The 13,801-nt window shown below is 41.1% G+C and overlaps 1 protein-coding gene across 5 annotated transcripts in view; it reads left to right on the plus strand.

Annotated features, from left to right (window-relative positions):
• The window catches only part of sh2b3 (SH2B adaptor protein 3), a 63,881-nt gene that overhangs the window by 45,315 nt on the left and 4,765 nt on the right, over positions 1-13,801 (plus strand). For 4 of the 5 annotated variants that reach the window (XM_085181145.1, XM_085181144.1, XM_085181146.1 and 1 more), the window contains exons 3-7: positions 7,033-7,134; positions 8,089-8,177; positions 12,341-12,438; positions 12,914-13,128; positions 13,363-13,540. In XM_085181145.1, coding sequence (XP_085037271.1) covers positions 7,033-7,134; positions 8,089-8,177; positions 12,341-12,438; positions 12,914-13,128; positions 13,363-13,540 — 682 coding nt within the window. Of the gene's footprint in view, positions 1-7,032; positions 7,135-8,088; positions 8,178-12,340; positions 12,439-12,913; positions 13,129-13,362; positions 13,798-13,801 lie in introns of those variants that run through there. The other variant, XM_085181148.1, reaches the window with a different exon arrangement.

A 13,801-nucleotide genomic window follows, 5' to 3' on the forward strand; every position in this document is an offset into this window, starting at 1 on the left:
TTTAATCTGGATTTTAAACAGAAACGTATAACTTTTAGGCAAGTATCGTTCACGTGGGGATGTCAAAGCTTCAAAAGACAGTTTTGGTGGGTTTAATCTGTAATAATGTCTAATATATTTCAATAAAAGATAAATGATAACAGTAACGAGCCCGAACAAGCTGACACTGACAAAGTGTCACTGATAATGTTTAACGTTGTGAAATAAGATGATTTCCGGCCTCATTAAAAAGGGAAGTTTAATTCTGAGCTAAATTAGAATTAAGCTCAGATAGCATCACAGAGGCGTGTGATTGATCCCAAATTCGATCACCACCATGACAACAGCACATGCAGTTTTGCGAGCACTCAGCAGCATGTAGCCGCCCTTTAACGCGGGCCAGAGGATCCACGCAACCAGACCGGTATCAGTGTATATATGTTGTGTTTTACTGGTAAAACTTGAGCTTCTTTCTCTTGACTGTTTAAACCACACACAATCAGATTGGATGCATCAATAATTTACAGAAAGTTGTCCTAAATAATTGCTAAAATAGTGAAAGTGGCAGTGTGCTGCAACCTTGCGTTCTTCCGCAGTTGCAGGGTGAGGAACAGGCCATAGCCTTAAGGTCTGCTGGCAAAACAATGCAGCGAGCTGTCGAGACAAAGAGGAGCAGTAATTTAAGACATAAATGAAAAGCTTTCCCGTGGGCGCTATTGTATATTTACGCATTCAATGTACTCAGTCTCTAGGGTTACTTGCGTCTGGATGTGGAGGAGGTCGATGCCAGGCAGTAGTTGGTACAAGCATAGCTTTTGTGTGTTGATGTCTCTCTAGTAATGAATCAAGCTGTGTAGTTGCTCGCAGACCTCACAGACAGGGTTTGAAGTTTTTGTCTGGGAGGGGGAGAAAACAGCAGAAGTGAGAATGTGCTGCTGTGACTCACATTTAGCCCCGGTCGTGGACAATGCTTAACCGACATTTTTAATACTTTTTATTTGGTGCAAAACGAATTCAAACATATCAGGGACAGTAAATAGCTGTTAGTGCATTATCTGTTAATTATTATAACATGTTACGAATCAACAGGCCTCTGCACAAAGTCGTGCAAAAGGACCCCACTCCTCTCACATCACACTGTAGTGTTGCTTGTGTTTTTAGGTGTTTTGCATCACTTCACCATCACTTTGCATGTCTTTATGGACATTGCAGTTTTAAAAAAAATCTTTTCCATCATCAGACAGTAGTTTCAGAACAGAGCATTGTCAGGGCTACATAGCTTCAGGGGCTGTTTCCTACTTGTACTCACACTCACACCAAGTAAGTCGACATAGTAACCAGCTGGCAGTGTGCTGAGCAGCAGCTACAAAAGAGCACTATGTGTGTCTTTTTGTTGTTGTTGGGGTTTTTTAATGGTATCATATAGAGCAGTGGTGTTAAACATAAGGCTCGGGGGCCAGAATCGGCCCCACTGGACTGCTCTGGAAAATTAATTACACCAAACTACTAATTACACCAAAGCAATTAAGTAATGGATAAACAGTTAAATGATAACTTTTCAGCATTTACTGTATTAATTTGTGTTTTTTTTACTGTGGGTTTACAGGACAGTCTGGCCAACTTTACACAGTTATAATTTTTTTGATGGTCCGGTCCATTTAATCAGAATAGTCAGTACTTTGTTTTAATGCTGTTGTTGCACATGTGGTTAATAAAGCCAGGCCCATTTTTAGACCTAATTCTTGCTAACATGGCTGTTGCTTATGGGAGTATTTTTAAAAATCCTGATGACACAACTTCATATATTTACGTCTACATCAGTCATTGTACATGTAGGTCAGTTGTGCTAGACATAGGCAGTACCTGTCTGAACATAGGTACCACCAAAAAAAAAACCAAAACTTGCTTCTGTGATGCTGGTTCCTGCAGTATAAAGATACAAAATGTGGTAGTCTTGTTTAAAAAGTTATAGGAACAATAAAAATGTTTTTATGGGTATAAAGCTGCTATTTTTAGTCCGTTTGTATCCCTTACATGATCATTGTGCATCTTTTTGGGCAGGCTACTGTTTCCTCATGTTCTCGACATTAATGTGCTCCATAAGTTACAAAATAAAGATAATTTTATATTGATAGAGAACTGAAACTAGAGTTTGAGACCATAAACTCATGAGGAAAGTATTTAAAAAGGTCACAAATCGATGCTTTATGTTGTGATCGCAGTGTTGAATCTCTTCCTCATAGCATCTGTGTCTGTGGTTGTCTTTTATATACGGTTTATGACACTAACAAGACTGCTGTGTTCTTTCCTTTGACTCTGCCGAGGGAGGGGCGGGGGTCACCACGGGTGAGCAGAAAGAAAAAGAGACCTAGACCTCTGCACTTCTTTGAGAGCTTTAAAACATTAACACTCACGCAGTTCGTAAATGCTCTGACTGTTTTCCCACATTACTCACTGGTTCTGTTGGAGATGGGTCCAGATTAAAAAATGAAAGATAAAAAGCAAAGACTGCGCCTTGTGTGTGTGTACGCGTGTGCGTGCGTACACTCTCCAGGGAGTATTACAGGCTGCAGCAGTTTGCAGTAATAGGAAATGCGCTGTGAGCTTGAACTTGCTCCCTCGATGAAGTTGATTCACAGAAATCAGGCCTGTTACGTTGTTGCTCAACCAGTCAGACATCTGCTGAATGTTTTTTCTTCTTCTGTTTTTTTTCCCCCTCCACAGACACACATGGTTCCTCAAAGATGCTCCTAGTCAGGCTCTCATTCATATTCACACAATAAATTCTTCTCAATGAGTCACTCTCTGCTCGAATGTTCACCGACACACACACCCAGAGTGAGAGTGACTGATAGCATTAGTTGTTGCACATCCGGTGCAGTTTTAACTTGCATTTGTAAATTAGGCTGCAGCTGCAGTTAATCTGCCTGTTGCTTTCTTGATTAACTGCATGCCGTGTTAAATGATAAAAAAACAACAACGTACAAATGTCTCTCTTTTTCTGCTGCTTTTTTGGGGCTGCAGATGCTCAGACTCTAGTGCAAAGCTCAAATATAATCTCTTTTTAGATAATTTTAAGTAGAAAGAAGCTGACAAAATGATAAGGAGATATTTTATTCTTCCTTTGATGAGCTGATGATATTCGAGCCACCAATTTATCACGCATCCCTGTTTCCGCACGATGCATGAGGTGGCGTAAAAGAGGCTGAGGTTGAGTCAAACAGAAAAACAAACAGAAATGTGGCACATAGATCAGATTTCAGATAGATCAAAGAAGGGGTATCGGAGGGGTCACATGTAGGTACGCACTCCCAGATAATCATCACCTGAATCCTCTGAGCTTTACAGTAAGTTTCACCTCATTGCTTGGCTGCCCAGGCTCAAGCTTTACTGTTGTGGTTCATTATCGAGGTGAGCTCTACAAATTCCCCTGCTCAGTGCTCAGCACCGAGACAGTCAGCGACTCACCGATCCACACTGAAGTATTTAGCAGCTAAAAAGCCAGATATTTCCCTCGGGAGTTGGTAGAGACCAAAAGCAGAGCTAAGACAGAGTGAATATTGAATTCAGCAAGACTTGAAATGAGCCATGATGTTGGCTCTGTGGCTGCCAGATGTGTTGGTAGCAACTGACCTATAAGGTGATGTTTAAAACTTGTGTTCACTGCCCCCAAGTGGCCAAAGAAAAGCAGGATTATTCAGTGCACAGTTTTGTCACTTCTTATTTCTAAATTAATAATCCATTTTTTAAACTTTGATTAATATTAGCTTTCAAACTCACCTTCCAATTTGTTATCAGACAATATGATTATTTTCATACAAATCTTGTATAAAGAAAAATATTTTTTTGCATTGTTGTTTTTCTCTTAGACTGTATATTTATGTCATCTCTCTGGCTTTATCTCAATCTTTCTACAGGGGAAATTATTAGAAAGCCTGAAACTTGTAACAGTGATGTAAATTTCTGTGAACATACTCGACTGAAATACAGCTGCGGCAGCAATTTGGTGCGAGCTCCCTTTAATCAGTTCCTCTTGCACTGACTCAGGTTCTCTAAATGAGTCACATCCTTGACCTGTCTGCGTCATTGTGCTTTTTAGTGATAATATTAGACACTGTGGTTGAAACTCATAGCATTAAGGGTTGTGAGGGAGAAAGGTAACTATTCTTTTGATGAGTGCGCTCCTGTGTTGTTTTATGCGTGTGCAAAGGATTAACATATGCATTCCTCGGGCTCATGCACTGTCACATGCGCTCAAACTCATGCGGTGCACAAAGCAGTGGAATTTGTCCTCCCTGCACTTTCTTTTGCCCTCCGTTCCTCCCTCTTACGCGCCCGATGCCGTGTCTTTTACTGTCTCGTCTGTTTCCTTTCGTTGCTTCTGCTCTCTCACGGTGCTGATTTAGTTAGCTTCCATTATTGTGCAAGTCTGTTTAATTACACAGTTTCACTTCGGGGGCAATTTGATGCTCTTCGTCTGGCTGGTGATGTGCTTTTCACAGGAACTGAACAGATCATGTGAAGAAATGCTTCGCAGCATGGACTACACCGGAGTTCACTTAGTTGTGACGTATTTATTAAGGCACTTGCAGCACTAACTGCTGCACTTCGGAGATCTACTTCGTCTTGCAGTTCGACAGCATGGCTGACAAAAAAACAAGCAGATACAAATCGCCATTTCTGGTCAAAACTTTAAGACAAAAAGCTGAATTTAATGCACAGATGCAGACAGTCATGCAGTCTGGAAACCCACAGGCCAACTTCTCGCATTGGCTATGAACACAGATTAATTTGATAAAGATAAATTGATGTCAGTGCTTTTGAGATTACATTTCTGCATGTGCACTGTTTACCTTCATGCAACCAATGCTCCCTTAAACATGTTTGCTTAGTATTTAAATGCACTGGCATTTATATAGCAGTATTTACCACTCAAAGCACCTGCAAGCCACATTTAGCCATTCAGTGCTTTCTTTTGTACACTTCACACACCTTATCTAGTTCTCATACCTGAAATAATTTTGAATCACCAGTAAAGCCAACATGCATGTCTTCTGAGCCGAAGGCCGAAGAAGAACATGCAAACTCCACACAGAAATATAACTTGGATCGTTGCAGAAATCTTGTCCCTTACATGAGACAGATTCAACAATTTAGGATTTGCGTTTTGAAACGTTCGTCAAACACAGCTGGGTGTGACAGATGTTAGCTTGGACTGAAGGGAGTTTGCGGGCCACATTTTTTAATAATTGTCAGATAAATCGATAAGGTAAAAAGTCACGAGTTGTCGCTATAGCTTGTGATTACGTTCACTCTTAAATTCTGCTCTTTATCTCCAATTTTGGATTATTGCGAAAATAATCAGAAGTTCAATCCAGAACTTTGCTTTTCTCATATTCTGTTCTGTATGACCACGTTTGCACTCGCACACATGCAGTAACAGAAACTAGTGATGAGAGCCGTTTTCTTCTTCATGACGCCTGACTACTAAATGTCAAGGTTTGACAGGATTTGACATTTCCAGTTGTCAAACATGAAAATACTGTATGCAGCTGACTCGTAAGACACGCTGTAGTTTTTAAACTTTTTATAGTAGCTGCTGATGTTCTTGTCTACATGTGTTTCTCTCAGTTGTCACTCAGCCTTCGTTTCAGCAGTGACTTCTGACCCAGACATGCCGCAGGCACTTTACACATGGCTGACTGAGTCATTCGTCCGTGCATGTGTGTTTGTTTATGCCGTTGGCTCTGTTACCACTCGTTTGGATGTAGGGGTTCGGAGGCTCTTCAGAGCTGTTTTAGTGGATTTTTGTGTGCATTCTTTAAAAATACATTTTTCCCCCAAAAAATGTGTCTTCATGGATTGTTTTAAAAAATAAAAACTAAAGCGAGGTCCAGTGCAAACTGCTCCAGGTAAAGTATGTCACAAGTCTGCAACAGCTGTGTGGAGTCATATGAGAGCAGCTTGGGATGGAGTATTTTGGCTTTCAAGATCCTTTCACATCATCATCCTTCTGTCCAGCTGGCTTCAGGTTCACCTGACTGGGAGGGGATTTTGAGAAGTTTAAAATATCTCCATATGTGCTCTTATATTCAGAGTATCCTGTATATTTTTTAGTATATTGAAGCCTGGATCCTTTCTGGTTTTGTTGGTGGTGAATAAACTTGCAGTGTCATAAGTTCATGCTGAGGGCCTCGGGTCAAACAGCCACCAGAAAGCCCCTCATATCTCATTTAGGTTTCTTCAAACACAGCCAGCCTTCAAGCCCCGCTGCGGGAGCTTGCGTCACGCTCGTTTGTGTCCCGTGGTATTTTTAGCCTAATTGGTCAACATTAAAATAAAGCTACAGAGGTGATCGCACAAGTGCAAACTGCGTCTAATCAAAATAGAAAAAGGCCCCAGTGCACAAACGAGTCCTTACTTGGCAGCCTTCTTAAATGTTACCCATGAGAGCCAGATTGAGCTGAGTAGTACACGGTGTTGCATGACATCCTTTTTTGGGGGGCAATTTCCTGTTTGGAACAGTCTCTACTTCTCAGAAAAGGAAAACCAAATGAGTAACAAATCTACACAGACCATGAAAGTTTGACCACTGCACGCTTTAAGTTAAGTTGAAGAAGACGTTTGCGTGGAAAAAATGTTTTCATCTTGTTTAAAAGACGATGGGCTGATTGTGTTTTTCTTATAATACTTGAGTGTTGAAATGTGATGTATGTCACCGACACATCATCTGCTATGCAAAAACAATGGAGGTGAAAGGATTTTCTTTGAAAAACCAGGCTTCCTCGTACACTACCTGCAGCAACCCTGACCTGTTTCTTTCAAAGAATTTGGCACATGCTCGTATCTGATGACTCATTTTGCACTTTTGATACTTGCACAAGCCCATTTAAAAATGTGTTAAAGATTATCAGGCCAGGTTATGAGGAAGGTTGACGCCATGCATACAATTGTGAAACCCTTTTTCTTTCCGTTTCTTTCCCTTTTATGTGTTCATCAGAGGAATTACTCTCATGTATCAGACGCTAATTATGTACTCACTGTGTGTTTCAGGCCTCCAGTCCCAAGCTGACGACTCACTGCTCAGATATCCAAGAGGTCCGGCGTTGCAACCGGCTGGAGATGCCTGACAACTTTAACACGTTTGTTCTAAAGGTTTGTACACGATTACAGCTAAATGGAAAAATTATGTTTCCTAAGAGAAGCTGGAGTTTGGGACTCTGACCGCTGAGTTGTTTATATCCACATTGCTTAGATCTTCACCGTTCAGCCAGAACAGGATAAACACTGTCATTTCAAAACTCACAAAGTGGACTGACAAAGTAGACATTGCTGGTTTGAAGTGAAACGATATTCCACCAAAAAGTCTCCTTTTTTTTACCCACCAGCTGCTCAGCTCTCCATCAAACATAAACCCACTCAAACAGACAGCGGTGTTGCTGCACTCCAGCCGTTTTTTTTTTTTTATCTGCAGCAATATTTGAATGGCATTTTGTTTGTTTATTGAGCACATTTGTGCACAGCAGAGGATTACAGCCTTTGTTCACAGCGAAGAAGCAAACTACAAAGTTTTCACAACCACAGGAGCGAGTATTTGATAGCGGTTTTGCACATCAGTGGTGAAAAGTGTTAACTTTCACTGTTGTCTTCTTTTTTAGTAGATTTAACAAAAAGCTCTCATGCCTTTGTTTTTCATTTCAAAAGTTCTGCTTCACCCAGAGGCTCTTGATATTGATAGTATCTACCCTTACCAAGGAAATGCTTTCCTGTAGCAGGTGCAGGCAGCTTTTCTTTGTTTTTAATCAGAGCACAGTAAGCACACCTTCCCTCGAGCTATTTGCCTTTTTAACGGTAAACCTTTTGAAATTTAACAGAACATTTTGTTATGAGGGTTTTTTTTCTTCTTTGTACTTATTAAATTGCGGTGGTTACATTAGTATGCAGTGTTTTATTGCCCTGTGCATTCCTTCCTGTTACACCATTAATTCTGTTGTAGTGAAAAAAACGAAAAAGCTCTAAGTAAGTGCAGAGGTTCAGGGCATTTTATGCATTTGCATCATGTCCATTTTGTGTAGCCTGTTTTTTTTTTAAGCATCTTTATCTCTGCAGGTTAATCGAGGTAGCCTGATATTTGAGACGGACAACGAGCAGCAGGTCAGCTCCTGGACCACAGAGCTAAAAGAGTGCATCAGCAGCAGGTGAGAGATGTGTAAACACAAAACAAGGACAGATGTTTGTGTGATCTGCCTTACACGTGTCTCATTTCTTTACCCCGTTCGTTGTTTTTATGAGTGTAAATTGACTGAAGATCGAATCAAAAACGAAATATCACACAAGAGACTCAAAGTATATTCAGTCAAGCTCTGTAACGTCACAGAGGAGTAGCGACAGGTCTGCAACCCCCTGGTAACCTAGAGAAAACTTTGTTTATGGTTTAAAGTGTAGAAGATTACATTCATCAATCACATTAGTTATATAGTGCAGAACGAGCGTTTTTATTCTCAGCTTGCTGTGGGTACTTCCTTGCTGTACTTTCACTTCTGAGTGGAAAGTGGAGACACACTGACATGCCAGCATTGGCCAATCTCAGCTTTGTTGACTGATATCAGTACGTTGGTAGTGTTAGGTAGCATTTTTAAAATGATATTTATCTGCTGCATCTTATTGATTTAGTACATTTTCAAAGATATCGTGACGAAAAGCTGAACCTAAAACTCTGTGTGTGTGTGTGTGTGTGTGTGTAGGGGGGGGTTATATAATGAGGGTTTCTTTGTCTATATTGGAACAAAAGGGGGATAAACAACAAGAATAACAAAGCATGCATAAAGTAAAAAAATCTTACCTGCCAAATTGTTATTTTAAACACGAGCGTCAGCCCAGAAATTGACATCGCGAGAGGAAATATTTAACAGTTGGCTGTTTTTAGTGTTTGTGGGTGTGTTGGATGTTTACTTGTCCTGAGGTATGTGTTTGCAAAAGGAAGTGAGAATAAATGTTGATGTATGTGCATATGTAGACAAACAGGTGTGTGTGTGTGCAGCCTCGAGCGTATTTATCTTTTCTTGAACTGCACAGTTTGTATCCGCTCTGGTTTGTCCGTACAGCTTTGTGCTGGTTTCAACTTTGCTGCATTTGAAGTATTCTTCCTAACTGACCAGTCAACAGAACCATTAGTCAACTTAGTGTTCACTGCACACCTTTGAGAGGTAACGTATGATGTTTAGAGGGAACGTGTAGCAGTAAATGTAGCTTTTCAAAGGTTAAAGTAGGAGACGGCTTTAAGAACCCTGAAGGCCCCGTTATTAAGATCTTTCATGTGGTCCTTCATTTCCTATCAGTTCTCTACTTTGGACAGAAAGAATGAAAGAAGAAAGAAAGAAATTTCTTTGAATTTTAAAGAAATGGGAAAAGTAAGAAGAGTAGAAGTCATGCAAGAAGACAGAATTATCAGTCATGTTCTAAAAGGAGATGCAGACCGCACTGTTGAAGCTACTTCTGTTAAGCAGTAATCAGTGCAAACTGTACTCACAGGAATACCCAATCCTGGAATAAAACTTAGTGGTACACAGGTTTTCTGCTTCTTGTTATAAAGACAATCTCTGTCTATTTGTGTGTGTCAGCGTTTCTCTGAAAGGAAGTGTGGGGGAGGTCTGAGAATCTCGGGGCATTTCTCGTTTCTGCAGATATTTGGAAGTGCACACACTCTAAAAAAAACAAACAATGAACTTAGAAAAAGAACTGCCGTTAAATTTGAATAAATGTTACATGTTAGTACATGTTAGATTCTTCAAGGCTTTGTTTAGAGCCGCAGCTGGCCTGCATGTTGCATTAATTGAATGGAAGCAGCCCACAAATGCGTTGGAGCTGTGAAGATGTTCAGATGAAAGAAGGGCTGTTTGGAAACAATCATATGATTCTGGATCAACTTTTGCTGCAGTGTTGCTTTAAAAGTAAAATAAAAGACGTACAGAAATAACAGTCCAGTGTTGTAAAATCAAGTGTGTAATACTTTGCATCTGATAATCCTTTGAATGCATTATCTGGACCTTTGAAAACAGCTTGTTTTTGTCTAAATTCCCACTAATATCATCTAAAAGCTGGTTTCGTTTTTGTAACTTCACCAAGCAACACTTGGATCATCGTGACTCTGCAGTGCTGTTCAGACACGCCTCAAATGTAAATATAAATTTTTACAATTACACTTGAGCTTTACTTTCACAGTCCAGATACCAAACCTAACAAAGTATTGTTTCTTATGTGAAGCAGAGTCATTCTTAATCCTATTAACAGCATCTATACTTTTCCTATCAGTACAACTCACAATGTCTACTGTGGAAAAGGCTTGTTGTCCAAAAGTCCGTGGTTTTATTCGTGCGATTCATCATGCAGAGACTACAGAGGACCTCAAAAGGCACACAACACTTGGTGAGACATCAGGGAAGCAGTGTGAGGGAAATAAACTCACATTTTTCTTCAGATGTGGTCAGATGTGGTAGGTGTAGCGTGCTTTAAGTGTGCTGAGGGCTAAATTCTATTCCTTGAAGATTTGCTGACTGTGTGAAATGATGTCCATACTCAGGGGAAAAAATGATTGTCACAAAGATAGAAGAACAAGAATGAACACACACACATACACAGTGAGAAGTAAAGTCTTCCTGTTATTCATTGCTCTGCAAACTCAAGTCAGCATTTAAGCAGGATTTTACTCCAACTTCCTTCTTTAACCTTCCCGTTCTCATCTGTCGGGAAGCGGCACACACAAGCGGCCCAGATATACCACTTGTGTGTGCGTGTATGAGAGAGAGAGAGAGCAGTGAAACAGAAGAAATGTAAGTTCAGATCTCAACTGGACTCACTTCCCGTTTGTGGCTTTGTTTGCCTTCAGCCTGCAGACTCACCCCACCAGCACATCCTTGTGAGGACCCTCAGTAGTGTAATGCATGTCCTAGCCTGCTGGTAAGCAGATAGAAGTCTGTAGGCAATGTTTGGCCTTCTGTCAAAAATATTAGGCCCCACTTTTTCATTATTTTATTTTGTAAAAAGCTCAACTTTCAGTTTTTATACTGTGCGTCTAAATGTTTGCATAATGTCCCAGAAATTCAACAGTAGTTGCAAATGTACAAGTTAGTTGCCTGATATTGTGCAACTCTTTAACCAGTTTGTGTAGTACACTATGTCTTGACGCGTACTCAACTACATCTGCTGATTCGGAGTGTTAAACATTAAAGCTGCAGACAGCTTACAGTTTTTAGATTATGTCATCTTGGCTGTTGAGCTGTGATATGCAAACTGCATTTAAGTCGTTCTGGAGGTCCATTCTAACAACATGGAGCCACGCCAGTGACATTTTTGATATGTTGTAGATTCGTTTGAAGCTGACACAGTGTCTAAGCTCACAACTCAGTGTTATGTTCGAGTCCATAGCTGTAAAGTCCTGAAGGGCTTTCAATGTAGCACTTCACTTTATAAAAGCCCCACCAGTGAAATGGGGAGACCGCAGCTTACATATTGAGGTTGACGATGCAGGTCAAGTGAATAAGGTCGCAGTCACACACTCCTAGAGATCGATCTATGAACATCTGCCAACCACTGCTTGTTAGGGGAAAATGAGTATTTCCCAACCTGTTGCGAGTTGCTGCTGCAGGTTCACCTTCAAATTAAGAGCTGCACCTTTTGGTGGCTCCAGTGCTGATTGCACAACTTTTACTTTGAAGGAGAACCTTCTCATTTTTGGTATGCATTTCACTTTTTCAAGTTCTACTACAGCTGATTTAGTACTTAGTGAATTTTTGTGGGCAAACATGAAAAGCTACAGACAGCCACGGCAATCCGCCACCAGCCAAAGCAGACGCTAGAGCCAGAAATCTCCAGGAAACACTGCCAACCAGTCGGGGAATACACATTTTTCCATAGCAACATGTGATTATATCGCATCAATTATGACAAACAGCTGTTTGGTTACAAGAGAAATCTCAAAAAACAAATGACAATTTGCAAAACAATTTGCATCTCAGTCACAAATATAGAGTAGTATCATAGCAGTATAGTATTAAATTAGCTATTTTTAATAGCTAGCAAGTAAAGGCTAAGACTACCAAAGAGGGTTCAAATAATCCCTTTTGTGACAAGTAAATAAATCAAAGACCAGACTAAATTCTCACAAAGACAACTATGCAGTAACAATGAAGCGTCTTAGCAGCTTTTCATCACCGTGGTTATGTACACCAAGGACTGAATCCGTGCTACTGGAACTGTGGTCCAACCTAAATGTGACTAAGGCGTGGTGAAATAATCCCAAGCAAAGTCTACAGAGAGAATAACATTCATGTGTGTATAATCTGAGTCTGCTCTTGTCTTTCAGGTCAGTCAGCGTGGATCTGGAGCCCCTCCCTTCCCCGCCTGACACTTCTACCCCAGCCATTCACAGAGGGAGCTCAGAGCCAGAAAGTCAGAGTCAGCGTGAGTACTGGGATGAGGGGACGTTACCTCGGCGACACATCCTCTGATAATCAGAGTATTTCAAAAACTGTTATTTTCATATTTCTGAGGTTTTGTTTTATCCTGTTCACTCACACGTGGGTACCCAGAGATAAAGTAACAGCACGAGAGGAAGTGCAAACATTTAGTTTATTTCTGTTTTGCTCTCCTTTAGCTCTGCTTTTAGTCTCTACAACAACATCCTCCCGTTCGTCTGCTATAAGCGCTCCTCTGTCTTAAACTGGGTGGTCACCGGGTTTCTGGTGTGTTTTTAGAGCTTATTTGCTCTCTTCAGCAGCTCAAAGATAAAAACAGACAAGCAGGATGGCTGAACACTGAACCAGTGTTTCACAGTGAACACTGAACAATTACAGTTTACACAGTATTGATTATTTCAGCCAGTTTTGCACATTCGGACAGAAACAAACAAGTTCGCTGTCTTTGTTCATCCCTACAGCTCCTGTCACCTTCACCCTGCCAGAGCAGGTAATCCAGAAGACAGATCACTTCCTGTTCTCCTACCCCTGGTTCCACGGACCCATCTCTCGCGTCAAGGCGGCCCACCTGGTTCAGAGCTCCGGACCAGAGGGACACGGGGTGTTTCTGGTCCGACAGAGTGAGACACGCAGGGGCGACTACGTCCTCACCTTCAACTACCAGGGAAAAGCAAAGGTACGGATCAGTATGTGGGTACAGTTGTGGTTGCAGTTGAGGATTGTCTTTTGAAACCCAAATTGTTTTGTTTTTTTCCATCTGGAAACGTGAAAATTGTGCAGACACAGGAAGCATTACACAAGCATAGATAAACAAGTGTGCACACTGAGCACTGTGGTTAGGAAAAGAATTCAATTCAGCCAACGTGAAACGTCTGTTTCCTCATCTTTTTTCCCTCTTTCCTCTCTGCAGCACCTGCGCCTCTCTTTGACAGAATGGGGTCAGTGCAGGGTGCAGCACCTGCGCTTCCCATCTGTTATGGACATGCTCAGTCATTTCAGACTCTTCCCTATCCCACTGGAGTGTGGAGCCGCCGGTGCTGTCACTCTGTCCCGCTTCGTAGTGGCGGGTTCCACCCCGCCTTCACAGGGTGAGACTCGTGGATTTGGACCTCCAATAATAATGTGTACCAACGGTGTTATCGCTGAATTAGTAGTGTGATGCACACACGTTTAAAGGCAGTACACCCGTACTTATACAAATTAAAGGAGCAGCTTCTCCAGTGGTTTGAGGTTGTGCTCCACTGCAGTTTGTAGTACCTCCGCGAATCAGTGCACATCTGAAATTCAGACTGAATAAAGAGGTTTTTAGTTTTTATATAATCAACTTCTACAGCTCATGTTTGCTGATT

This window comes from Neolamprologus multifasciatus, chromosome 12 (assembly GCF_963576455.1).
Source record: "Neolamprologus multifasciatus chromosome 12, fNeoMul1.2, whole genome shotgun sequence".
In the NCBI taxonomy this organism is placed as follows: domain Eukaryota; kingdom Metazoa; phylum Chordata; class Actinopteri; order Cichliformes; family Cichlidae; genus Neolamprologus; species Neolamprologus multifasciatus.